The sequence below is a fragment of the Copadichromis virginalis genome, linkage group LG12 (genome assembly GCF_057382275.1).
Source record: "Copadichromis virginalis isolate Kocher_CV1m ecotype Utaka linkage group LG12, C_Virginalis_male_GT1.1, whole genome shotgun sequence".
Lineage (NCBI taxonomy): Eukaryota > Metazoa > Chordata > Actinopteri > Cichliformes > Cichlidae > Copadichromis > Copadichromis virginalis.
The window spans coordinates 20,693,386-20,721,365 of NC_140629.1; the positions used below are offsets into that span (position 1 = coordinate 20,693,386).

The window sequence follows — 27,980 nt, forward strand, 5'->3', positions numbered from 1 at the left end:
CATCTGACTGGCACTACCACTTCTAGGTATCCTGCAAAGGATTCTCATCGCATCATTATATGCAACATGCAGCTTCTGCATGCTACATTGTTTGTAGGATGACCACAAGGGGGCAGTATATAGCGGTGTGCAATACGCTTTAAACAAAGCCACTTTAACTGGAAGTGAACAAAAGCTGAATTTGCGTGCAATAGTATTTGCCTGCACATAGAGCTTACATCGTTGTCTGTATATGTCATCATCATCATTCATTTGCTCAGTAATAAAGTTACCGAGGTATTTCACCTTTTTATGAACTTCAAGAGTTTTTTTGTGCCAGTTTAAACAAAGGGAAATTTAGCTGTTTATCCTGCTTAGTTCTACATATCAAAACAGCACTTTTAGCAGCATTGTACTCAATGTCATATTGCACACCATATTCAGTACAGACATTAAGAAGATCCTGTAACCCAGCACTGCTTGGACTAAAAACAACCAGGTCATCTGCATACATAAGATGATTTATCAGTGCTTCACCTAATATACACCCAGTGTTACAGGCTCTCAGCTGTATGGACAAATCATCGACATATAAATTAAATAAAATTGGAGACAAAATCCCACCCTGTCTAACACCATTGCTGACACCAAAGGGGGCAGAAATACTGCTTCCCCATATAACCTGCATGTTCTGATGAGCGTACCAGTAAGAGAGAATCCTCACGATGTATTGAGGAACTCCCCGTGTCTTCAATTTATCAAAAAGTTTTCTGTGGTTCACTCGATCAAAAGCCTTAGAGGCATCAATGAAACACATGAGGACAGATGAATTTTTAGCCCTATACAACCTGACTATTTCCTTGAGTGCATATATGCACATGTCAGTGCCGTGCTTTGGTTTAAAGCCAAACTGATTATCCAGAGAAGAGATGAACACACTAACTCTATCAAACAGGATTCTTTCTAACACCTTAGATAAAATACTGGCTAGTGCAATCGGCCTGTAATTATCCAAACAGCTCACTTTTGCAGCTTTGTCTTTCATAACTGGTACCAGTAAAATACACAGCATTGAGTCTGGTAATATGCCATGAATCATAAACCCAGTGAAACAGAGTGCTAAAAGAGGAGCTAGCCTTAAACTAGCATGTTTTAAATGTTCTGCAGTGATGTGATCCAAACCAGAGGATTTATTATCAGACAACCTATGAATGGCTTCATATACTTCATGTGTCCTTACACTTATTGTGTCATTACTCATGTCAAGATTGTCCTCATATGGATCACTTTTTATACAGTTAAACAACGCACTGTAATGCTGTCTCCATAATGCTGCAATGTTATCTGCCCCAGAAACACCTTCAACAGTTGATGGTAGAGATGGTTTACAGTTATTAAGAGCTTTCACCTCTTTCCAAAAATCTGCCATATTATTACACAACATTTTCCTGGCCAAAGAATCTGCTCTCAGCATTTGCTCATTTTTAGTTATAAAGCGAACAGCGTACTTATATCTGGCATTCGCACATTTTTTCTGTTCAAATTCTGGGCCTTGTTTAGGTCTTCCAGCCATGGCCCAACATTTATAAGCTATGCGAGCTTCATCATGGTACATGGATACATGTTCTTTCCAGCCAGGTCTGATGTTAGGTTTCTTATGCTTATATTGTTTATCAAGCAGTGTACCACTTTCATGCAGAGCAGTCACTATATCATCATACATGGAGCAGAGTAAATGTTTATGCACAGCATTCTTACAGTTGACATCCTTGCACAAAATAGCTTCTTTCGGCAAAGAAATGTTGTTCAGATGTATATCGGTATTACTATGATAAGCTAAGAAATCATCTTCACTACAAGCTGACCAGTCTAATTTTACACTGGTAGCAATATTAGCAATATTGTTTCCAGTTGTTGCTGGCATTTGTTCCACATTCACAGTAAAACCAAAAGGTATATGATCTGACACAGTTACCTCATACCTAATAGTCATGTTTGCTAAAGCTGCATGTCCATCAGCTGTACAGATACAGTGGTCCAGCCATGATGTACTATGCCAGGCTTCACTTATGTATGTATAGCTATCTGCAGGCAGTAACACTTTGGTAGACAAGATAAGATTATTAACTTGACAAAAATGAGTTAAGTGGTCAGCAAACTGAGAACTGCTGTCTGTGAGATCAGCATTAAAATCACCCAAAACATATATGCTGTAAGTATCATTGTCTTGAATAAATGCATTAATAAAAGCCAGCCTACTGAGGTATTCTTGCTCATTTTGACAAGATTCATAGGGAGTATAAATATTAAGAATGATAAAACTACTATTGTTCTGTGTATATTGTATACCAATACACCAGTCTACATCCAGTCTAATGGGCTTTATTATCAGTTATTTATTTATGTCATATATGTTTATAGATTAGTATCATATATTTGAAACATGAGCTCAATGTAAGTGCTCGTTTTACAGAAAAATGCGCATTTATTATTATTACCTAGCATTTTAAATCATTGAGTTGGTTAGGAGGAAACTAATCTTAACAACATCTGTTCATTTTGGAGTCAATTACAACAGCCTATAATAGCTATAATATATTATGGTGTGTTTGCACCCAAAGTGATCATGTACAAGTAAAGGTAATAGTTTTTGCAATTAACTTTAATGGGAAATCCAATATTTTACAGGAACAGCCTATGATTAAAGAAATAACAATTATAAACACTGTAGTAAATGCAATGCTTTTATGAGCCGCATAACGTTTTTATTTTGAAAAAGCTGACCGGAAAGAAACTGCTATTCTTGGTAGGTACGTAATGCTCTTGACGTAATGCGTAATGCTGCCACTGACTGCATCTTCCTCCCAAACCAAAGACTGCCAAAGAAGCTGATTTTACTCGGCTTACAATAAGTCTCTAGTCCTGTATTTGTTCATTTTTAAGTGATGTAGAATGGCGTCTGGCTTTGGGAAGATAGTCGTTGGTACCTATGTGGAGATAAAACGCAGCGATGGTAAGTTTCACCCTGTCTATTTATTTTTCCCGTCGCGATGTGTAAGTTGTTTGGGGATCTTTGTTGCTGCGCTGCTGTTGAATATAGCAACCGTTGTTTCTGGCTGCAGAACGTAACGCTAGCTGCAGATTCATATTAGTTGTCAGGGCGGAGAGTTTCAGCACGGCCTAAGCCTTTGAATGGGCGCCTTACCTTTGTTAGCATGCCCATTCAGAAGATATTTCCCGATACCTCTAGATTCTTATCATTAGATAACTGCAAATGTCTTTGATTGGAATTTATCAAGCATACAAACATTAACTCTAGCGCCACCTAGTCTCTTAAATTATTTATTATAACAGGGAATTCAAAATTGTAATTAGCCAAGCTAGCGGGATTGCTAACCCGGTTAGCTTAGCTAACTAACGTAGACGGCAAGATTAGCGTTAGCTTATGGCTAGCCAAAGGCTGTGTGCTGTTTCCCGGCTTCACACAGCAGTGGCTCTGCAGTAAAATCGGTTTCGTTAACATGCACTTTGGTTTTTGGTTATATTTTATCCCCGCTTTCTTTCATTGTTAGCTTATTAAATGCTCTGTCAATAAACCGAACCGCTAGTTGTTATGGAAACCCTTTTGAGGTCTAAAATCCTGTATTAATATTGTCTTTTATCACGGTCATTTGCCATAAAAATACATTTGTAATAAGAGCATATACGTAAGCCATTTTTTATAACTCTTTCCTTTATTTCCTCTATTACTCTTGGTATTGCATGGGTCATAAAAGATGATAGTGTTTTATTTAATAGAGGCAATGCCAAGGATATATAATTGTAGATAGTGTAACCTTAAATATGAGGCATCTACTGATGCCCTCGGTTTTCTGTAGTGGTACTACAAATGTAGCCATAATAGCTTACAAAAAAGGGGGGTTAAACTGCATTCACATGAGCTGAAGTTGTTTCTGAAGGCTAGCAGATGAGTAGACCGAGAAAAGGGAGAGGCTGGTTGTTGTATGACTCTCCTTTCTGTGAATGCCAGCTTTATTCTTGCTGCTCTGTGTAGTTGTTCGGCATTGCTTCAGGGCTATAGAGCCAAAGATGACACAGAAGTTTGTGTCATTCCTGCTGGTCCTTTTGGGACTTTGCTACACCCAGTGAAATTGTTTTGCAACAAACCCTCAAACAGCACCAATCTTGTACACAAAGCACACGGGAATAAGCTTGAAAGCTAGTGCCAGAGGTGTGCTGCAGCCACTGGTGCTGGTTAGTATCATTGGTAATGTCCCTAAATCCATAATCTCTGTCCTAAGATCAAGAGTGAGATGTGAACTAGATGCACAGCAGGGCTGCAGAAAGAACCAGTTCTGTCTGTCTGGTGTTGTATCCAGAGCAGGGATTGCCCTCTCTCTCTCTCTCTGGGGACTGGTTCAGATTCAAGCCAGATTCATGCTATTAGCCACCACCCCATCTGTTGCAGCCGGCTCCCTCTGTTCTGCCAGGACTCACTCGCTCCCTCTGTGTTTTTTCCATTTCATATTTATTCCTGTTGAGAGCTAGGTCTTATAGAAAATAATTAGGAGCAGTTTAATTAGACTACCTCCAGTCATCAGAGGATGATGTGTGCACCTTTAAAGGTATTATACTCTTAATTGTTCCTGGATATCAATATTGAGTATTAATTTTTGGGCTTTCCTCTTTTCTTTTTATCTTTTTTGTTTGTTTGTTTGTTTGTTTTTAAGTAAAATATTATGGTTTGGCATTTTATATATTTTAAAGTCTTTCAGAGCAGAGTGGAGTACCGGAGAGGCAAGGGTCTGTGTGGTGTTTGTACACTACATCATTTTTTTTCTGAATGTGTGCCATGTTGATATGGTTTCATTAATAGGTGTCTCTGGTTCTGTGGGTGAAAACGATGCTTTGAGGGTTTTGTTTATTCCACAGGCTTAGCAGAACTAGAGCACACCATTTTAAGCCCCTTCTGCTCCTGGGAGGTGTCAGTGTACCCATTCAGCAAGGTTTTAGTAAAAAAGTGGGGCACTTGATGGGGGATTCAGTAAAACAAGCCCGGTTGTGACTTGGTATTTCAGCTCTTTTAAGTCTAAGGATACAGTGTATGTCTGTGAGGAAGATGTAGGCAGCCGTTAGAGTTTATTAAAGTCTGGGGGGGGAAATAAATATTCCCGTCTTTGGCAAGGTCAGAGAGTACAGCTGCACAATAGCTCATGTGGATCTTGTAGATGTACAGTGTCTGGACGTATGCTGTGTCCTTGAAACCTGTCCGTTTGGGTCTGTAGCTTTGCAGAAAGAACGGTAGGATAGTTTCCAGTTAAGGAAATTTGTCACTTCTCGATTATTAAAAGGCATGTCTGCCTTGCCATTTGAAAGTAAATGTAATAACAAAAATAATAATTTTACTTTTAATTAAATCAATAAATCGTTTTTTAATACCTATGCTGTTAGTACTTTAAAACATGCGTTTCTGGGTACAACAGGTTACACAAGCTCCTGATGTTCAGTGTTGTGTTTAGTGCCATTTACTGCTATTGAGGTTCAGTTTACATAGTTCCTGCCACTGCTAACAGCAAATGTCTACAAGCAGCACCATTGCTTAGCCTCTTCATGGGAAATGTCTTGTACTGTTGCATTATGGGTTCATCATGACTGCCTCTCTTGGCATTTGCACTCACTATAAGGCTCAGTTAAACAGTCTCGTCTGATAGCAGAAAAGACGAATTGCTGGCATTTTACAGTGAAGATCCAACTGTTGGCTCATTGACACAACAAACATCTTGCAAAGTTAGCAGACTTGGGAGGAAAGTGATCACTTCATCAGTTTCAGCAGGATCATATGTTACACTGCCTTAGTGTTATTCTTGTGTTTGTGGGTTGTTATGAATGAGCCTAAAACAAGCCTTGTCCTTATTATATCTGAACCTAATGACCTGTGTAAAATTGACATTTAGAGTGAGACGAACTTTATCCACTCAACCCCTAGTACCTGTTGAGCATTGTGTCATTTAGCTGTCACTTTAATGTAACAGATCTACCCCTTTTATAATAGTATAGTTCAAGGACTTCGGTTTGATATTTATTGGGCATTTTTTATAACAGTATGTATAATAGTAGGGAGGTCTGGCCATTAATAGGTGTATTGTACTGTATTTTAAGAGAACTTCTAACTGGAGATGTGGTGTTCATGGGTGATTAAAATAACAATTTGGCTGATGATTGATTTGGAGGGGGAGGGGGTTGTTGCTATTTATTTCCTCCTTTGTGTCTGGGAAATAAATACATCTCCATCTCTGTAATAAAAAACAGAATAGTGTGTTTATGTATCATTTAATCCATTCATTTTCTTAACCACTTATCCACTGAGGTCAGCGTTAGGGGTGGATCTATCCCAGCTGTCGCAGTGTGAGAGGCAAACTAGACCCTAAACGGGTTGTATCGCAGGGCCAGCACAGAGAGACAGACCAGCAAACACTCACAGTTGGACTTGGACTCACTGCAGTCGCTCTCAGAGATTGTTAGAGACTCATAAATAATTGCTGTGTAATTTATAAATGCAGACAGACAGTCTGAATGAGTCTTTGTCAATGAGCACAACTCAAGGGGACTCAGCTTAACTGGCTGCCAGTTGATTGTATTCTGGTGATATTCCTGTAGATCAGGAAGGTTACTGAGACCAACTTTAATAATTATATGTGAATTTCTTCCTATGTAGACAGCATTTTTTGATGATTCATCACAGCTAATTACTTTATTATCAGAAACTGATTGGATGTAATTGCTTGCTTGATCCCATTCAGTCACAGGCTGATAGCATGCTGACTCGGTCTTTTTGGCACCATTTATGTCCAGGCTTCACTGACAGTGTTGGTGTGCTTGACAATCTCAAAATAATAACTAAAGTGTACTTAATTGTGTTAACTTTTAACTTCATGGCCGCCTTCTTTATTTAACTTTGAGTTGAAAAACGGCCATAAATCAGAATATATGTTACTGCAGTACTCAGCATGCTGAAAAATGTTAAAAATTGTCATTGTATCGTATCATTAATTAAGTAATGTGATAACATCGTGCGGTGTCTGTTGGTTACCACCTAAGTAGTACATGTATCGGGCTGCAGATTTTCTTGTGTAAAATTATATTTTTGTTGTTGCTATTATTATGTTTTAGATAATTATTGGTTATTTATAACCCCTTACATTCCATATTGTTTCATTTTTAAATTTCAGATTTACATATTATAAAATAATAGGACATTTGTCTCGTTTTATCAAAGTAGTTTGGGCGAAGTTGTTCTCTTCTCTGCTGCTGTTACTTATGCACCAAGTAGTTTATTGAGTCTGATCGCGATGAAGCCACAGGAAGTCTGTGGTCGGTGGCTTGCTGCTTGACATTGGCAAAAGCAGGCAGCCGTTTTTTTCCAGGGTGGTTAGCAGGATGGAGCAGTGATTTGGAGAGCCATGCTTAGCACAGTTGTTTCCATAAATCCTCTGAGTGCTGCTACTCTTGGAGGTGTGACATTTAATGTCACATGTCTCTTCCCCCCAGTCACTGTATAATTTAGCTAGATTTTTTTTCAGAGTCTATCTTTCCAAAGACCAGTTTTTGTGGATGAATGTAGTTTGTGGTGGACCAATACCTGTGATAGGTCACCCATCTGGTTATGAGTAGCACTAATGGAAACAGAACTTTTTATAGCTTCTGACACCCAAGAGTGTTTTTACATATCGTTCTTTTTAGAAGACGCAAACTCAACAATCTTAAAGTGGACCAACAAAAGAGAAATTAGTTCTTTTTGTGTTTATAGTGTGATTGCATTTTAAACAAAGACCTGATTTTTCTGGTACCCTTCAACTCTGACTCTAGGTCATCTTCCTGTTCACTCTTTAGAGCCCTCAGACCTCGACTCCTCGACTGTTTTTGGAGCTTTTTCTAACGAATTAAGTAACTAATTAATTAGTACAAGTATAGTGTTAGTACTTTTACTTGGGTAAAGGATGTGAATACTTCCTTCATTACAGTGCAAGTTGATGTGTATGAGGAGAAAACGGGCAGAAATATCTTGTTACCATTCAGGGCTCGTGCCTAGGGTCCAAAGCGACCTAGTCGTAACAGCCACACAGGATCTTAGAGTAGATCTGTCTACTCCAGTCAACCCGCCGGTGACAAGTCCCACTGCTAGTGATCGAAGATATATGTAAATTTGATAAGCCGAACGCATTCTTTACTGTACAGGAGACACTGCATGAGATTGATTGACAAATTGAAATTGCACAAAAAAAAATCTGCGAAACAGCGAGGCCACAAATAGTGAACTGCGATATCGGGCTGGGCCATATTATACCGTTCACGGTAATACCAGTACAATGTTAGGCAACGATAAGAAAATATTGCGATAGAATATGGGTAATACGCGCATGCGCAGTGCCTTTGTTTTCATACGCACATGGCCGAAGAAGCATGGCAGCAGCGGAAAATGAAAAGGGGGAAAGCGGATCATTGAATGAAACGGATGGAACAGAATCGGTTTATAAAAATGGTGCAACTTCAGTGATGCAGAACTGGTTTGGTGTTCATCCATCAGATACCCACCAAAGCACTTTTTTTTTTTTTTTTTTTTTTTTTGTAGAACATGCAAGCGGACCGTCATTATTACCGTATATGTCGGACTAAGGTGCTTGTAAATCTGGGAGTAATCTGGGTCCAAAACTCCATCCGTTTCAGGTCCCAAAGTCAAACGAACACTGTGGCACACTGAGAGTTAAGAACTGTCTAAATTCTTTCATCTTTAATAAAACAATCACGATTGCTGCTTAACAGGTGTAACAATTAAGTTTAACATCCAGACATCCATGAAAACAGACTTTATTACATTTACAGGAGTTAGAAGTTAGCAGGAAGTTAGCGGAAGGTAGCTCGCTAGTTTCGCTAGTTACCTAACCATGGTATACCATGTTCTGACTGAGAGATTTCTGAAAAAATTAAAACTTACAGCTCTGCTATCACTTCCAACATAAATGAAGACAGAAAACGAAATAGCAGTGACGTTTGTAGGGTTACTGAAGTTGGACTAGCTGGTATATAATGATGTGCTATGTGATCGCTAGCAACACAGCTAAGTTAGCATAACATAAACAGTGAAGCTGGAGGATGAACGCAGTGGCGTGTCCAACGGGGTGGCCTGGGGGGGCACAGGCCACCCCCCCAACCAGACTGGCCACCCCAGGTGCCACCCCGAAGCTAAAACAATAAAATTTAATGAAATATCAAATGTACGATTATGGTTTCACAGTGAAGCTCAGATATTCGAGGGTAAGTGAATGCAGCACCGGCTTCTGCACTATGAGCATCATGTTAGCAAAGGTAGGAGAGCCAAGCACGAAAGACGGCACTGCGGAAAACATTTTTTCGGCGAAAGATTAACAAGTTAACATAGCTGGACTAGCCATCAGACGTTTGTATGGTGGGCTGATGACTTATTTATTTATTTATTTTTGTAACGGCATGAACAATGAGAGGTGGTGGATTGGCCAGATGTTGGCCGATGTGTAAAAATAACTCAGTTGTTTGGTGGTGGCTATGGCGGAGCTTCCACAGAGGCAACAGGTGGATGAGGGAAGGTGAGGCAGGAGGAGAGACCCGAGGTGGCCGTCGGTCCAAGTGTCAGGTGAACTGAATTTCAGGTAAGAAGTTATGACCTGCAGTCTATCTGGGTCAGATATAAACCAAGTTTAGGTGGAGTTTATTTTCGTTGTGCTGACTTTTTACAGTCAGTTACAATACCTCATACTGCGTGAGCTAGCATGATGCGTTTCTATACAGCTGTTCGGTTGCTATGATGTTACTGATAGTGAACTTTATTTTATTCATAAGGTTAGTTAGTAGAGTTGCCAACAGCTCCTTAAAAAATGGAATGGTCCCTCATTCAGAGAAAATATTACGCGTTTCGTATTGAGCTGAGAAGAGACACAGTTTGTCCCGTACTTTAGCTAGAATGGAAAAAGACACAAAGCTGGAGTTATTCTGTATTTACAGCTGCCTCTTCTCTTATCCCCCCCCCCCCCTCTTCTATTGCTACTTCAATCATGAAACTGATCAATGATCAGCTGATCGTCTCTCTTGTTTGTTTATCGCCCACTTTGCGTCAGAAAGAGGAAACCAGCGGATGTTGCGCTAAACAACAGCAGCACGTTTAAGCTTGATCAGCTGTTGTTAGAATTTATTTAATATTAATTTCTAGTATCAGCTGATGTTTGCTGGAGCCACAGCTGTAAACCTGCTGGTCATGATATCGGTTTGGATATGTGGTGAGAGGGAAACGTGAAGATGAAACCAGTCGATGTCCTTACTGAATCATCAGAGCTGAACAGGTGATGGAGAAACAGGTTTACCTTTTAGGTGACATGAATGAGTTGAAGGGAAGTTATGAACTGTTTCTGAGAGACAAATAACACCAGGATCCTTTTTTAGGTAGCTGACAGCTGGTAACTGTGCAGGGGCGGGTCTAGCAAAGTGTTGCCAGGGGGCCAGGTAGGGCATTAACAGGGAGAGGGGGGCACAAAGTTTTTATCTGACGTAAAATGTATAGAAATCATACATATACCAACAAGACTGTACATCACTGTCACAACAGCATTTGTTTTCATTCAAAGGCTTTATGGCTTTAATACCTGGTGGGCCGGTCTGTAGTGAAAATGCCCAATTTTTTGTCCCAGTGCAGCCCTGCAGGTTAATACTGGCAGTGTCACCATGCCAGCTGACTGTATTTCATCATCAGTCAGTGTTGTTCTTTATACATCAATATTACCAAAGTTTACCATAAGGCAGCATATAAAGTATTTACTTGCTTTCAGGTGTTATTCAAATGTTAGTCTTTTCATTTGTTTCCCCACTTTTTTCCTGTTTCAAAATCAAACACCAGTTTGTGAGAAGATTATCTTCTTTTTTTTTTTAACAGGCATTGGTTTTGCATTGGCTAATTTGCCAATTGTATGTTAAAAATGTTCGTATTTTAATATTCAAAAATGTTTTTGCCCAAAACATATGTGCTCTACATGTCAGTAAAAATACTATGCAAATATTGATGTCCTTGACTGCTGAATAAACACTGACTGATTGTATCTCTTGTACTTTATCAACGCAGTATCTAAAAACTTTGCACCGTAGTGGTTAAAATCTCATTCTAATAAGAGTTAAAAGCGCATTCGGTTATTAGGTTTACAGGGTTATTGAATTATGGTTAACGGTTGGTAGAATTGTTTTTAACATTATCTGCCAATTACATCTGCCACCCTTCTCCAAATCTGTGCCCCTACCTGGCCCCCCCAACAAAAACTTTCTAGACACGCCACTGGATGAATGCTAATACTTTTCCACTCGATAAAAGTTAACATGAGGGTTCCTGATGGTTAGAGACAAATGCAATCGCATGGCAGGATGCAGTAAACGGACCAAACTTCAGTCAGGCGAACAACTGAGATAATCCATCCACAATACGAAGTTAGTCATTAATATACTGCAACAACATGGGAATAGTGCAGCTGTGATAGAATACAGCATTAATGAATCAATGGTACAGAAGTGGAGGAAACAAGAAGAATGAGTTGAATAAAGTTTGATTTATCTGACTGCTTTGTTTCGCATAATGTGCCCTATAATCCCGTGCACCTTATGGTCCGAAAAATATCTATTTGACTTTTTTATTTGGCACACTGCAGTTTAATGTTGCAAAGCACCTCTTTTTAACTTTAGTGGATATTTTACATGGTTATGCTCAGGATATGTCAGCCCATTTCTACTGGAAATGCCCTTTGGTTAAACTTTCAGCAAGGAATTTGCATTTGCACTGTTAAATTTTTATATAGCTTTAATGAAAATAAAAAACAGCTGCTTGTTTAAGTGAAAATAAATGGATGTTTTTGTTTTTGCGCTAGTAAAGTTGTAGAGTTGTATTTTGTATTTTGTCTCACATCAATTATATCGTTAGTTATATCGTTATCTCAAATTTTCAAATATATATCGTGATAAATATTTTTGGCCATATCGCCCTGCTCTACTGCGATATAGTGGGGGATGACTGTATACTGTTGGTAAACATCTGATCAGCAGTAGAATAAAAAAAAAAAAAAAAAAGCTACATGTACATTTCCTGTTTAAATTCATGTCTATGTTTGGATTAGTTACTATTATCATTACTGCCTGTATGGAAGTTTTCTATAATAGCATGTGGCTGATTTCTCTGATAATAAAATGTGAAAGCATCTTGCCTGCTAATAACAAAACCAAATGAATTGTAGTATAAGTTTCCCTTGTAAGATAAGCTGTCATTGCACATGAACATGATACTTAAATCAATTAATAATTTAATTATATATCTATCCATTCAGCTGGGAGGTAATGACAACAACAACAAAAAAACCCTTTGTGTTTACAGGTGACAGATTACATGAACCACAATGAGTGTTCAGAAACTAAATTAGTTTTGAGGGCTGAAAGGGACCAAGTATAAAACCACTCTTACATTTTAAAACTTTGTGATTTATTGTAAATCAATTTCAACTAATTTTTTTTTTTTTTTTTTAGGGTGGGGGGTTGGGTTAACTTTGTTATTCTGTGTATTTTTGTGGCTGTTTGTATCCTCTATAAATGCACACAGGAATGGCTCAAATACTGGATGTCCACATCTTGCTAAATCACCAAAATTTTAAGGAAATAACGCTATCACAAGTGCGCGATATATACCTAACAAATAGAACATATGCATTCTGTTGAATAAATGGCTGCCCTGCGAGAAAATCATTTTCCCTGCTTTTTGCAAATGTGAAACATTTGTATGGTAAATTGATCAAATGTTCAGCACATGAGAACACTGAAAGCATCTTTGCTGGCCTGCTCTCTTTGTGTCTCTAAATAATGGATACTGGAGCTTAGATAGTGAAGGGATTTTGCAGCATGCAGTTGGATCTGCACAGGCAGAAATGGGAGGGCTGAGCAGCTTTTTTTCTTTTTTGTCCTTTTTCTTTTTTTTTTCTCCAGCTGTTAGTATTGCAGTGTTGAAGACAGAGGGGCGGAGAGAAGCACAGAGGCTAACAGCAGCTGCTCTCATCTCCGTTATCCGAGTCTCGCTAACGTTTCATTATCAAACCTCCTGGTCTGAACTTACCAAGATTAGCCTCAGCCTGCTGCCTTCCTCTCACAAGAAACCCAATTTGTTCAGTCACTTACAGAACAATGGAAATGAAATAAAAGCCTCTGTTGGTGAGCATAGGCGGGTTTTGTGTTGGTAACATTTCACTGAAACGCCTGCATTATCTGGAACTAGATTCTTTGTTTGTGAGGATAAAGGTGAATATAAGCTTATATAATTAGTAATGAAATGGTTTAATTGAAGCTAGGTTAAATGTATATGGCATAATAATAAAAAAGTTGGAGCACAACACTTCAGAAACAGAACTGAAAATGTAAAATGTATAGAATACATCAGTGGGTCGTCACACAACAATTATAATATAGCAGGGGTCGGCAACCCTAAGCACGCGTGCTACAGTTGGCACGCGAAGGGTTAACTGATGGCACGACCATAGCTGGACTGGTCATCGGGCATACCGGGCATTTGCTCGGTGGGCGGATGATTTTTTTATTTATTTATTTTTTGTAAGGGTATAAAAAATGACAGGTGGTGGATTGGCCAGATGCTGGCCGGTGTGTAAAAATAACTCGTTTGGTGGTGGCTATGGCGGAGCTTCCACAGATTCAGTAACATTATCAAGTGGTGGAGGCTGGTAGGTGGATGAGGGAGAGGGGAGGCAGGAGGAGCAGAGACCCGAGGCGGCCGCTGGTCCGAGTGTCAGGTGAACTGAACTTCAGGTAAGAAGTTATGACCTACCTGTCTATCTGGGTCAAATATAAACCAAGTTTGGTGTAGTTTATTTTCATTGTGCTGACTTTTTACAGTCAGTTACAATAACTCGTACTGCGTACTAGCTAGCATGACGGAGTTTTCATCAGCATTGTTGTAGCGAACTTTATTTTATTCATAAGGTTAGTTATTAGAGTTGCCAACCGTCCCGTAAAAAGACGGAGTCGTCCCGCATTCAGAGAAAATATTATGCGTTTTGTATTGAGCTGAAAAGGAACAGTTTGTCCCGGACTTCAGCTAGAATGGAAAAAGACACAAAGGAGTTATTCTGTCGTTATGCTGCACAGCTGCCTCTTCTCTCCTCTCTCTCCTGTTGTTACTTCAATCATGAAACTGATCAATGATCAGCTGATCAGCTGTACTCTATTGTTTGTCGCCCACTTTGCGCCAGAAAAAGGAAACCGCCGGACATCGCGCTAAACAACAGCAGCACGTTTAAGCTTGATAAGCTGTTGTTAGAATTTATTTAATATTAATTTCTAGTATCAGCTGATGTTTGCTGGAGCCACAGCTGTAAAGCTGCTGGTCATGATATCGGTTTGGTTATCTGGTGAGAGGGAAACATGAGGATGAAACCAGGAGATGTCCTTACTGAATCATCAGAGCTGAACAGGTGATGGAGAAACAGGTTTACCTTTAGGTGACATGAATGAGTTGACGGGAAGTTATGAACTGTTTCTGAGAGACAAATAACACCAGGATCCTTTTCTATGTAGCTGACAGCTGGTAACTGTGCAGGGGCGGGTCTAGCAAAGTTTTGCCAGGGGGGCCAGGTAGGGCATTAACAGGGAAAGGGGGGCACAAAGAAATACTTTCTTATTCTCATTTAAAATGTCTGGCTGTTATTAAATAATTATCTGAAGCTTACAGCCAAAGTTTTTATCTGATGTAAAATGAATAGAAATCATACATATACCAACAAGACTGTACATCACTGTCACAACAGCGTTTGTTTTCATTCAAAGGCTTTATGGCTTTAATACCTGGTGGGCCGGTCTCTAGTCAAAATGCCCGGGCTGATTTTTTTGTCCCAGTCCAGCCCTTGGCACGACACGCAGTGAATTAATCTGAGAAGGTGCATTAAAAATAAATGGCCAGGCCAGCGGTGCACATCGCAAATTAGCTCGGATAGACACATTCGTTGTGCTCGAGACAGAATTCACAATGTGTTTTTAGGACTTTCAGGTGTATGGACCAATGTTTTCTTTTCTGATCAAACCAGAAATCTTTAATGAGCAGCTGAATTTGTCTCACATTAACTGGCTGAGTTAATGCCAGTTAATGCAACATCGAAGCAGCTGGAATCCATAGCTGTGCGTGTTCATGGAGCTCGCATTTTCACCTGCTGGACATCACTACCTGACAAGTTTAACTGTCTTCAGAACATTGCAGAGGCCTTATTGACAGTATTTGGCTCTACATATCTGTGTGAGCAGATTTTCTCTCATATGAAGAGTGTCCTCAGGTAGCCGTCTGAATGCTGGACACTCGGAGACCTGTGTCTCTGAGTGGGAGACCAGAGATCACATTAACATGTGTATCCCTGTATTAACAAACATGCCATATTGGCCCAGTTTATTTTACTTATTGTTGTGAGGAGACCATAAATAGCATTTGTATTTTCTGTTGTACAGTTCATTTGCTGTTATGGATAAAAATGTCTTTTTTTGTTTCAAAATAGCTGATAACTATTCGCTGATAGCTGCCAACATCTGCGAACAAATATAATTCTATAAAGTGGTTCTATATAGTGTGTAACTGTTAATATAGAGCGTTATTAAATTTATTGCTAATGCAATCATAAAATTTTAGATGGCACTCGTCATCAGAAAGATTGCCTACCCTGTTATATAGTATATTATTTAAAAACATATTCTTTAAAGTCAGTGTATATCCAAATAAAAACAGTTTTATTTTAACAAGACTGCATGCAGATCTGATCATGGTAGCAGGTGATAATTAGACCTTTTTATATTTCATAAATCATGGGGTTTGAATGGCAAATGCAACAACGTTATGTTGTTGTTGTACTTACTAAACAATAAAATGCTTTTAATTTTCCATAGCACTACAGTGATTTTTGTCCCAATATTTTCTACCTTCAGCTATTTATGTTTTTCTGCTAATCTGATGTTTGAGTTCATCTTATCTCTGGTGCTTTTACAGGACGTATACATCAGGCGATGGTGACCTCACTTAACGAGGACAATGAGAGCGTCACAGTGGAGTGGATAGAAAATGGAGACACAAAGGGAAAAGAGGTAAACCACTATTTACCACCGTTTTTTTAACCTCTTAAAGCTTCCTTAACAGCACAAAGTGCTTTTTATTTTCCAAAGAAATGAATAATAGATCCAAAAGCATTCAGGAGCTGCTGTGATTATGCAACTAAGCTGCATGTTCAACCACACATCACCCCTTGCACACCCTGCAGCTCTGATCACATGTAGACAGTGTGAAAATTTAACAGTACATCTGGCGGCAGGCTTGCTGCATCACATTTTCATAATTATTTTTCATGGACATAATAAAAAGCACAAAGATAAGCAGAATTATTTATATAAAAATGTCTGTTTCTGCATTTGGTTCAGCCCTGTCTTTGGAGCACATACGCACAGTCCAAATAAGACAATAAAAAATACTAGAAAAAGCATTTCCTACCAAAAATGCAATGTGAATGCTGCAATTTGAAAATGTTGCCTGAAATGTTTAAAAATATTTGAAATATTCAAAGCTGAATTTGCTAAATCAGCTTAATTGCAAAAGATTAGCAAAATATCGGCCAGCAACAGTACCAAAAACTGAAAATATGCGAAATAAAGCGAAAAAGGTACCAAAACTGAGCTTCAAAAATGCTAAACTTGGAGCTGAAGCTCATCAAAATGAAAAATGATCTCAAATGAGAAATGTTTATCCATAAATGTTTAGCCGTGTGACGATTTTGACATAACTTCCTGTGTCGCTAGACACAATCTTTGTGGTGCGTCGGCCGGTCGTGCACCTCTTGATTATTGTAAGGAGTCATCCCAGTTGTGTTTAAGACACAAGTCTATGATCATGCCGGTTATTAGCTGAATTTTAATCATAATCCTGCACAGAAGCTCAGAGACATACAAACACACAGAGGGAGATGTTACAACTGTTTGAAAACTTTAGTTTGTGGAAAGAACTTTAAACAAAGCAACCACTGCAGAGGATGGCAGCTTCAGGCTGTTTACTTTTTCCCTCCAACAAAACAGAAAGAGAAATGAGAAATTGCTGAATGACACTGGATGAAAGAGGACAGGGATGGCTATGTTTTGATGTATATCTTATACATGTAAGGCAAACGATTTGGGCATGAAAAAAAGAGAAGTTTTTTCACATTATTCTTCTAGCACCGTTTAAAGAGCAGGGGATGTCATCACACAGTGGTGGCAAAATGCCATAAAAAATTGAATTCTTCATAAAAGCACACTTCTCCAGAAAAAGCTGAACATTTTGATACCAGAATGGTTTCTGTAGCACAAAGTATGCAGAAGTAGTTAAGTGCAGGAGGATCTCAATAATGTGAATGCTTATACAGCGTGCACATTGCCTAGATTTTTAAAGTATAAAAACGAATGAGAAAGTTGGAGCAAGTTGTCCATTAATTGCAGCATTGATTCTCAGCCCATCAAAATGACAAAGTGTCCATGGAGCAAGTCTGTCTCTGAGCTTTTTCACCCATGGAGCGTTGGTGAAATTTACAGTACAGAACTTTAAAAATTACATTCAGCAGCAGTTTTAGAAAGTGGTCAACACCCTTTGGCTTTACTGCAATAAATCTGATGAATAATTTTGACTACTCAGCACACAAGAGACATCCAAGTTTAAATATAAGCACTTGGGGGTAGTTTGAAGACTCTTGTCCACCTTAATTATGTACAAAACTGGTCGCATTTAAGCCCTTTTTAGGCTTTTGTGATGCACTGTATTTTCAAACTGACTGAACACCCTGTCATAGACAGAATCACTTGACTTTATGCTGCTCTGTTTCTGGACAGATTGACTTGGAGAGTATATTTGCACTTAATCCAGATGTGGCTCCAGATGAAGAAATTGCCCCTAGTCCAGAGACCCCACCCCCTCCTACACCCACATGTGTGAAGGTCAACAAAATTGCAAAGGTGAGTGGTGCTGTGTGACCTTATGAGCACCTAAAGGTGTAGCGTGTGATTTACATTGCTCAGAATTGCAGCTCTTTGTTTTGTCACCCTCATCCCTCATTCACGGGCTAGCACCCAGGCTTCCTCGGGTGACCTGTGCGGCTCAGTATGATGGATCTTTTTATAGAACCTCGATCCTTCTCAGGAACCAGCTAACTGGTCCTGTTAATTACACCATGTGTCATAAATATAGACTAACAGGTGAGAGTCTTCAGTGGTTTTTTTCTTTCTAAATTCAGTAAATATTTAGGGCTCAAGGTTCCCACCATCCTTTTGTCTCACCACCAGCCCACCCAGACTCAAGATTGTTTTTGTGTGTTTTGCGGCGTGAGCTGTATCATCACGGTTTTTCCTTTGTCAGAGATCTAACTAGAATTTTAGTAAAGTCCAATTTTAAATTGTTACTTACCCAGTACTGAATATTAGACATTTTTGTCTGATATTCACATTTGTCAAATGATCAGAAATTACAGGAAAATTTCTGCCAGTGAGGGAACAGGGTACTGTTGCACCTGTGCCGCTCTGTGTCTCCATCTGTGCCACACAGTATGGCTTGCAGCATGTGGATACATTAACCACCCGCCTCCAAAAAAGCATGTGTATTTCTGTATTTTTGTATGCAGAGTACTCACGATAAGAAAAGTCTAGAACTTTGTGACAACAAAAGTAGGAATCACACTAACTAACTCAGTAGTCATTTCTCTTTATTTGGTTTCCCCTCACAGAACCGACGGACGATAGCACCTCCTAAGAATGATACTCCATCCAGAGATAATAGAGGTTTGAGGAACTGCAACATTATCCTCACATATTTATGGTGGTTTAATTGTTATTGAAATTTTTGCTTTCTATGGATTGCTATTTTTTGTTTGTCAGTCTTTGTTTTGTTTATTTCCATCATGAGTTTGCCCACTTTAGTTTAGCAATTATTTTACTAGAATGCAAAAAATCTGTGGGGTTTTTTGTTTTTGTTTTTGTCCATCAACTCTTCCTGTGCAATCAGGAAGAACTAACTTTTTAAGCATTTATAAAAGCATCATATCATTTTTATTTCTTGACATTAGCTTCTCATTTACATCCACACATATGCCGTTTTGCATTTATGCACCTATGGTCTCATAAAAGCTTCTTGTCATACTCATTTCATGGCAAGCAGCAAACACTGGTCAAACAGTACTGTAGTATGGACAGGCAGTAGTTGTTTAAATGTAAAATTGATAGTTTAATAGAATATGTTCTCCAATGCAAACATAGTGACTCCAGTGTAGTCGTTTACACTTTTGGCAAACAAGAAAAAGCTACCAGGAGGAGACACAAATCCCTTTGGTGGAGCATCAGTACGGACACCCGGTGTTTAAAAAAAAAAAAAAAAAAAAAAAAAAAAAAGATTAATAAATAAATACTGACTAATCCATTTATATATAGAACTACCCACTACTTTCAGCTACTTCCTTATTTATAAGAAAGCATTTTTCTGAAATACAAACATAACACTCACAGCCTTATAGTTTCAGTACACGTGAACCATCCACGTTTGTTGTGCTAACAAATTTGACCAAAGTAAACATATTCTGGGTATTTATTCATTATTATTATTATTATTATCTTTTTTTTTTCTTTCCTCCTCCTTCCTCCTTTTTTAATATTCATTCATTTAATTATTTTGGTGTAAGGTTTTTTTTTTTTTTTGGGGGGGGGGTTTGCTGTTAGTGTTGCTTGGTAGTGGCATTTGGATCAGAGATATTTGTATTTTAATCTTTGTGGTGTTGTGTCTTAAGCAATTCCAACCCGGGCCAGACCTCCACAGCCTCAGCAGCCAGAGCCTGCTCCACCTCCTCCATCGCAGCAGCCTGCACAGCCCACTCAGGCCCAGACACAGCAGCAGCTACAGAACGGTAACAATCATGACATTTGTCAAGAAAATGATCATTTCAAGAAACCAGTTTTAAGCAGTTGGCCAAAAGCTTCTAGCCTAATCCCTTTATGTAAATGTGAAGTATAATCCATATAAGATTTTTCTTTTTTTTTAATCCAAATATACTGTCAGCGTTAGTAAAAATGCATCGATCGCACAAAAGCATACCATCAAAATCTTTTAATGTCGTGTCTTTGTTGACCACATGTTCATCACAGAGTCCTCACATCAGCCGCTATCCAGAAAGGAGTTTGGACAGCTTTGTATGTATCACCTGCATGTTACCCCTGCCCTCAGTGTTTCACAGTGATTCTGATAGTTTCCAATAGAGTCCGATAGACCGCTAGTCAAACAAGAAGATCGCTCAGCCAAATGTCTGCCACGTACTGCTCAGAGCTGTTGTGTGGACAAGAAGCAGCACACTCACAATCCATCCAGCAGACAGGCTTTCTGGGTATTAGGAGGGGAAAAAAATTGTGGTGTCGTTTGGCTGTGCTGCTTTTTTTTTTTTTGTGTGTGTGTGTCTGGTTTCTGCTGAGTCACACATGGGCACACACGTGGAAGAGCCTGCGGTAATGTGTGTTACGTCTCTGGGCTCAGACAGCAATGATAGCCTTTTATTCAAAGTGCTCGCTGTCATTTGGAAGGCTGAGAGGATGATGTGAACGCCTTGTCCCCCCTCCTCACCCCCTCAGCTCCCCTCCACACAGACTGAATAGCCCATAAGCAGTAACGGTGCTGAGTTCGTCTTATATTTCTTGTCCCGGTGCTGACCCAGTTCATCTTCTCCTCACAGATTAGAGCAGATTATTAATCCCTCTGCTCCGATAGTCTGGGTTTTCAGGGACTGGAGCCAGCAGGAGGCCAGGACTGTGTCACAAGGCTTGGGCTGGGCTTTGCAGCGGGAAGCTGGGGCTGCAGCGGCGAGCATTGAGCCGGGGCTAATCGAATAACATAGTTTTGATGAACTCTGCATTGAATTAAAAGTGGCTTTTACTCACATGTTTGCTAACTTGTGTTCCTTTATAATGGTGACTAATAGTTTGATTGACCTGAAACAAAACTAATCTGGGGGTGTGGTGCTCGGGAGCTTTGGAATAACCTTCTTAAGACGATCATTCTTGATTTGAAACAGCCTCTTACTGTAATCAGACTGGATTAAAACAGTAATGCAAGGCACATATCCTGCATTGTAAGTGTTTTTTGGTTTTGTCTTTGTTTTTTTTAATTTTCCTTTCAGAGGTCACATGTCCTGTTGTGTTTGAGGACACAAATAAAAATAAAAAGGTGTTGAAACACAGTGCTGCAAAGGCCTTTTGTTGGTTATGTAGAGCAAGCAGCTAATGTTATGCGGGAGACACTGTGTGCCAGCCGCTGCATCCGGGTGTGTAGTAGCTGTATCACTGCTCTGCTTTGTTGGAGCCAGCCCAAGGTTTCTCTGCTGTTTAAATAAAGGCCAACAGAAAGGAAAGCTGATAGAAGACGCTGGGAAAGTAGTAGAAGTGACATATTGTAAGCGAGATGAAAGGGGAAGAGAAAGCTGTTGATACATGATGTGAAAGCTGGGAGAATTACTGTTTTTCTTTTCTAAATGGCAGCACGAAGGAAGTCAAACTGCGTGAAGGAGGTGGAAAAGCTTCAAGAGAAAAGAGAAAGACGCCGGCTTCAGCAGCAGGAGCTCAGGGAGAAAAGAGCTCAGGTACACTGATGTTGTTCTTCTTTTTTTTCTTTTTGCCATAGAGTTGTTTACATTGAAGTGAGTATCTATTTGACATGAGAGTAATTGTCATGTTGTCTGTCTGTCCTTCAGGAGGTGGACACCACCATCCCCAACTATGAGATCATGTACATGATCCGAGATTTCCGAGCCAGTCTAGACTACCGGCCCCTGACCACAGCAGACCTGGTGAAAATTCTTCTTCGCTCCTGATCGGTAAGAATTGACCTTCATCCAAAGTTTAATAAATGTCCTTCTCATTGCACTGCCCAGATTGAAGAGCACAGAATATGCGTTTGTGTGAGGAAACGCCCACTCAACAAAAAAGGTGAGGTCTTTGATGAGTTTCGCCTCATGTTGCGTGCTAAGTACTTTTTTATATTGTTGTATTTGAAAGTGTCGCCTCTGCTGTGTTTCAGAGTTGTCCGTGAAAGATTTGGATGTGATCACCATTCCCAGTAAGGATGTGGTGATGGTTCATGAACCTAAACAAAAAGTGGACCTGACCCGCTACCTGGAGAACCAGACCTTCCGCTTTGACTACGCCTTTGACGACAGCACCACAAACGAGATGGTTTACAGGTTTGTGACCCGAAGCGACATCTGAGCTGTTAGATTTATTCAATTTCAAGTCAGATTCATATTATGTGACGCAGCACATGATAAGCCAACCAAAGACACAGACGGAGAATCTCTGCCAAGCAATGGCGCACAATCAAGAACAACCAGACTTTCCAGTATTTGCAGTGTTTGTCTTAGCTTAGTTTTGAGAGATGTTTGCAGACAGCTATGTCTGGGAAAAAAAATTGTTGAACGGTTTCTGATGCACAAACTACAAATGAACAAGTCAGTGTTTTGCCACAAATTATCGGCTAGGGGAAGGAAACCCTGGATCAGCGCAGCCACACTCATTGAGGGGTGCGACCTGGCCACTCGGCCAGCGGAATTTGACCGAAATGTGTTGATTGTGATCGTTTTATGGTTTTTTAATCATTTACAAACATTCTACAAATGACTGTTTATCTATTTGCATTGTTACTAAACCAAACTAATTCAAATAACAGCCATAGTTTGACATTTTCAAGTTGCAAATTCATAGATAATAAAAAACTGAAATCTGTTTTTTTTGCATGTTAATATAATTCCTTTAGTCAGAAGAAAGGTGACTAACAAACAAAATTAGATGAATGAATTGTTAATATTTTATGTATAAATTTGGGGATGGAGTAGCGCATGACTGTGTTTTGTCTTCTCCTGCAGGTTCACAGCCAGACCTCTTGTGGAAACCATTTTTGAGAGAGGCATGGCCACCTGCTTCGCCTACGGACAGACAGGCAGTGGAAAAACACACGTGAGTTACAATTAATGTGCCTTTAAGAAAACAGAAGGCTTTTATCCTTGTAGTTGGAGTGCATCTTATATAATTTGTGTATAAAATACATTTTAACTTGTATATATTTATTTTTTCATTGTGTCACAGACTATGGGTGGCGATTTCTCTGGGAAAAACCAAGACTGCTCTAAAGGAATTTATGCATTAGCTGGTAAGCACATTAGATGTAGCTCTTTGTTGACTGAAGGATAAGTTGGATCTGTTTTGGAATTCGATCTCTCGTGTGTTTCTATGCAGCTCGGGATGTATTTCTCATGTTGAAGAAACCCAGCTACAAAAAGTTAGATCTACAAGTGTACGCAACTTTCTTTGAAATCTACAGTGGGAAGGCAAGTGATGTGTGATCATTTTTTTCCTTCTTATTTTTTTCTGAAGGAGAGATTTTATTTAATGCTGACAGAACTGTGTTTGTAGGTGTTTGACCTGCTGAATCGTAAAGCTAAGCTGAGGGTATTGGAGGACGGGAAACAGCAAGTGCAGGTGGTGGGGCTGCAGGAGAAGGAGGTCAAGTGCACAGAGGATGTCCTGAAACTCATTGAAGTGGGAAACAGCTGCAGGTATGACAGCAGGAACTTTCTCAGGAATTCCAAGACTTTGTGTTCTTGTATTTGATCAGTGATCAGATCAAAACTCTGAAATTCGTTTATTGTCATGCAGACGTCGTCTAGCACAATATTCATGTTCTTTGGGGATGTTATTCCTTCTCCTGAAGTTATTAATTTTTTGCCCTCGCTGCTGCTGCTTCATCATCATCTTGATCACCCCCCAAAAGAACATCAGGGCAGACGTCCGCCAACGCTCACTCATCTCGCAGCCACGCCGTTTTCCAGATCATTCTCCGGAGGAAGGGGAAGATGCATGGAAAGTTCTCCCTCATCGACCTTGCGGGCAATGAGAGGGGGGCGGATACATCGAGCGCTGACCGGCAGACTCGTCTGGAGGGAGCAGAGATCAACAAAAGCTTGTTAGCCCTGAAGGTCTGTGTGCAGTGAAGGGATAGTGGAGTAGCTCCTTCCCAAGTGTTGGCTACCACTTCGTTTTTTTGTTGTTGATTTGTAAAATAACAAAGAAATGTCATGTATACTTTTTCCATTTGTAATTTTTTTTTTTTTTTTTTAATTTACCAAGTATGTCTCTCTTGTTGTTTCAGGAGTGTATCAGAGCTCTGGGTCGTAACAAGCCCCATACACCATTCAGAGCCAGTAAGCTCACCCAGGTCCTCAGAGACTCCTTTATTGGGGAAAACTCACGCACATGCATGGTCAGTCCTCTGTCTTTGGCCATGTTATCAAATCTCTTCCACAGGTTAATAAATATGAAATAAATCTGAATGACATATTCTGTTTTTTGCTCCAGATTGCAACCATTTCTCCTGGGATGACATCCTGTGAGAACACACTCAACACACTACGCTACGCTAACAGGTGGGGTTGAGATAACCCACTCCAGTGATTTAGACAGTATCTTCTTGCTACAGGAACTTCTTGGATTATTCACCTTTATGAAATTTTAGCTCTTTTGGATTCCTCTGTAATGTCCAGTGGCTTTTATAGAATCTGAAATTAGCTGTACTACTCCAAATTTCTCTGCTTACTCTTGTTCGTTCTGACTCTTGTATCCTCTTCCCCTTTTTTTCCTACTTTCTTTCCTTCTTGTTTCCCGCCCTCTGCTGCTCTGTGTGCTGGTATGATGACTGTTTAGAGTGAAGGAGTTTGGGATTAGTCCGTCAGATATCCCCTTCTCCCAGAGCGGTCAGGGAAGCCGCCCTGAGCACTCGCCCACCAATACCTTTGAGTATGATGACTTTGCTGCTACCTCTCCCAGCAGGTCAAGCACTCCCCAAAGCACAGCACCACACGCACAAATACACACAGTGCATGCTGTCCCTTTGTGTATCTAATGCATTATAGAACACACCCATGAGCTCATTTATCAGCTCCTCACTGCGCTACACTTCCTGTCTTCCCCTTTCTGTTTTTCATCTGCATGTTTTGATGTGATTCATCTTTTCATCCCTGCTCTGACTTTGATCTGAACTGTAGACAAAACTTTTTTTTTTTTTAAATTGTGTTGCTAAATCCTGAAGAACAATATGTCTGTCTGTCTGTCTGTCTGTGTGTGTGGGTGTGTCTTTTATTTGCTCTGTTGTTTCATCGCTGTTCATGCCCCGGATGTCAGGGATAACTGCGATAGCTGGGTGTGATAAGTCAGAATGCTGGTGCAAAACTCGACTTTTAGCTGTTTGGCAAATGCATCCACGGTGAGCTTTTGTTTGAGCCAAACACTCAGCGGGTAATCCCTTATCCCGGCCGTAGTCCTAATTAATTGGCGCTGGCACCTGCAGGTTGGGTACAGTGCTGTAATCCCTCATCAGCTCTGCGAGAGCCTAGTTAAACATGAGCTCTGAACACCCAGACTCCAGTTACCATGAAAACTGATATCTGGAAATTGAGCATTGTCATCTGTGCCTGTGCATGACATCACTGCTGTCATGAAGCTGCCATGCTGCACAAACCATGAACCGCAAACCAAACATCAGCCTTGTTAAGAACAGGTCTGACCTGTGGTCGCTGCGATCTGATGTGTTTCTTTATTTCTTCTTTTGGTCTGCAGGGTAAAGGAACTAACGGTGGACCCCAACCAAGTGATGGAAGGGGGACGCCCCAATATCCATGCTGTCAACCAGCTGGATCTCTTGGATGAAGAGTGGCTGAGCATCTCACCACAAAGAGACGACCTTAAACTTCTCTGTGAGCAGAATGTAAGTGCTCACAGTTGATTCTTTGAAGCACAAATCAGACTGTTTACATCTGGAACTTATATCTGAAAATAGGGCTGCTGTGGAACAGGAGGTAAAACAAGGCTGTATATTACTCAGTAGTTCAGTCCCTGACTCCTACAAGGGGCAATGAGTGCAAGATACTGGTATATGAGCACTAAATAAGTACCAGCCTATTTACCATATCGCAGCTGCCACGTATTTCACTACCCCTACACTACCCCAAGTGTTTTTGGATTAACATTGAAACTTTTATTTATCAGTGATGAAGGTGAGGTCCACTGATAACCAGATTTCAGAAATGATCTCTGTGCTGTAGCTTTTTGTTAAGTACGTTTAATTGAACAATTTTAAGAAAATTAGATTTTTGACTAAAATGCGTCATACAAAAGAGTGAGATAATATAATAATAACACAAATAGAAGAACTCAGTCTGGTTTAAAACCCAAATTATAAACATGGGTTTTTACTCAGGTTTAAAGAATATTTGTTTGTTGGAGACATCGTGACGTATAAAGGGAAAGAAGCCACAGTTTAGAAGTAGCTATTTAAAAATGCCTGATCTCCTTTGTTTAAATCTGGATCTTCTGCTGGATCTGTAAACACAGGAGGAAGAAGTGTCTCCTCAGCTCTTCACCTTCCATGAGGCCGTGTCACAGTTGGTGGAGATGGAGGAGCAGGTCCTAGAGGACCACAGAGCTGTTTTCCAGGTTAGAAAACACTCCAGCTCTCCTCGTTTCTTTCTTTTTCTCATACATACTTATATGAATCCAGATAAATTGCAGCTCCTGACAGTGAATTTATAACTTCTCTTTGTTCTCCTCTGAGCAGGAGTCTATCCGGTGGCTGGAAGATGAAAAGGTGCTGCTGGAGATGACGGAGGAGGTGGATTATGACGTGGAGTCTTACGCCACGCAGCTGGAGCAGATCCTAGATCAAAAGATAGAAATCCTCACTGAGCTCCGAGGTATGCCCGAAACATCACTTAACAATAGAATAAAGCCATCCTGCTACATTTTTTAAATGTGTGAAATGCTTTTGCTCTCCTCAACAGATAAAGTGAAGTCATTCCGCTCTGCACTGCAGGAGGAGGAGCAAGCCAGTAAGCAGATCAATCCTAAGAGGCCACGTGCTCTTTAGAGTCTGAAGAGGTTTAAGTGGCATGTTGAGAAACATAACCACTAGATGTTTGGCACAAGTCGAGCTGACGCTAGCAGCTGTGAAAACACAAATTAAAAGACTGTCTAATGTACCAACAGGCTCAATGAATATCGTTTGTTTTGATCCCTCTAGTAACAGAAACTGGCTCTCCACTCACTCTTTGGTCTTGTTAGAAAACTGGAAGGAAACTAGTTTTTATTTCCTTCCACTTTAGATGATTTTTTTTAAATGGAGAATGTTTAGTTTCCTTTCCTTGTACTTAAATTATTTTTCTTTTATACCCGTTTGTACTTCCTTTGAACTAAAACTTTTCGACCGGTTTTCAGAGGAGATCTCAGTTGAACATGCTTCGAAGTTTACTACACAAAACCAGTATTTGATTTCTGGTTTGCTCTGGCTGACATTTCTGCATGTTCACTCTGTGATAGCTTATGTTCACCACTGTTTCATGGTCCGGGGGTCCCCCCGGTCGGCATCGTAAAGTCATACTTCATTGTAAGTAATCTCTTCTCCCTTTCCCTTCCTTCTCAAAGTTTTTACCAGTTTGGAGGAAGCGTTAAACCACATTGTGTTTCTTTCCTTCTGTCATCCCTGACAGATTTTTACTTGTAGTTTGCTACAGTCTGTGCCATGTGGCAACTGACTCAAAAAACTCTTAATGTAAAACATGTTTTCCACCCATTTAACACTTTGTTAAAAAAAAATGGAACTAGAAAAACTATTAATAAATGTATAGTGAAGATCACTGACCTATCATTGGTTATGTTGCTCAGTGTTTGCACCAGATGTAATGCTGGAAGAATTAATAAAAAGTCATGTTTCATTTCAATGACTTCTGTGACCCAAATTATCTTTATTTGCCACAAACATAAAGTCAAGCTTGAGTAGAAATTGAGCATCTAAAGGTGGGCTCCGCTTCACCACCTCGAAT

The 27,980-nt window shown here is 39.9% G+C and overlaps 2 protein-coding genes across 6 annotated transcripts; one reads left to right on the top strand and one right to left on the bottom strand.

Annotated features, from left to right (window-relative positions):
* Window positions 1–298: 298 nt before the first annotated feature.
* On the bottom strand, window positions 299–2,915 carry LOC146696900 (uncharacterized). The gene is made up of 2 exons (XM_085474228.1): window positions 2,887–2,915; window positions 299–2,351 (listed from the first exon to the last, which is right to left on the bottom strand). The coding sequence occupies exons 1-2, from the start codon at window positions 2,913–2,915 to the stop codon at window positions 299–301; spliced, it is 2,082 nt and encodes a 693-aa protein (XP_085330354.1).
* kif2a (kinesin family member 2a) lies at window positions 2,738–27,881 on the top strand. Of its 5 annotated transcripts, none has more exons than XM_085475244.1 (22): window positions 2,738–2,785; window positions 16,064–16,158; window positions 17,923–18,045; window positions 18,810–18,864; window positions 19,863–19,979; window positions 20,218–20,262; window positions 21,598–21,698; window positions 21,810–21,905; window positions 21,990–22,044; window positions 22,136–22,298; window positions 22,977–23,067; window positions 23,197–23,260; window positions 23,347–23,438; window positions 23,524–23,666; window positions 23,882–24,086; window positions 24,260–24,370; window positions 24,466–24,533; window positions 24,811–24,936; window positions 25,723–25,870; window positions 26,497–26,598; window positions 26,720–26,855; window positions 26,943–27,881. In XM_085475244.1, exons 2-22 carry the CDS (start codon window positions 16,081–16,083, stop codon window positions 27,026–27,028), a joined length of 2,205 nt encoding a protein of 734 aa, XP_085331370.1. In that variant the 5' UTR covers window positions 2,738–2,785; window positions 16,064–16,080; the 3' UTR covers window positions 27,029–27,881. The 5 variants fall into 5 exon arrangements, with proteins under 5 accessions (XP_085331370.1, XP_085331368.1, XP_085331371.1 ...); XM_085475242.1 differs by lacking the exon at window positions 2,738–2,785 and adding an exon at window positions 2,792–2,992; XM_085475245.1 differs by lacking the exons at window positions 2,738–2,785; window positions 24,811–24,936 and adding an exon at window positions 2,792–2,992.
* The last annotated feature ends 99 nt before the right edge of the window (window positions 27,882–27,980 follow it).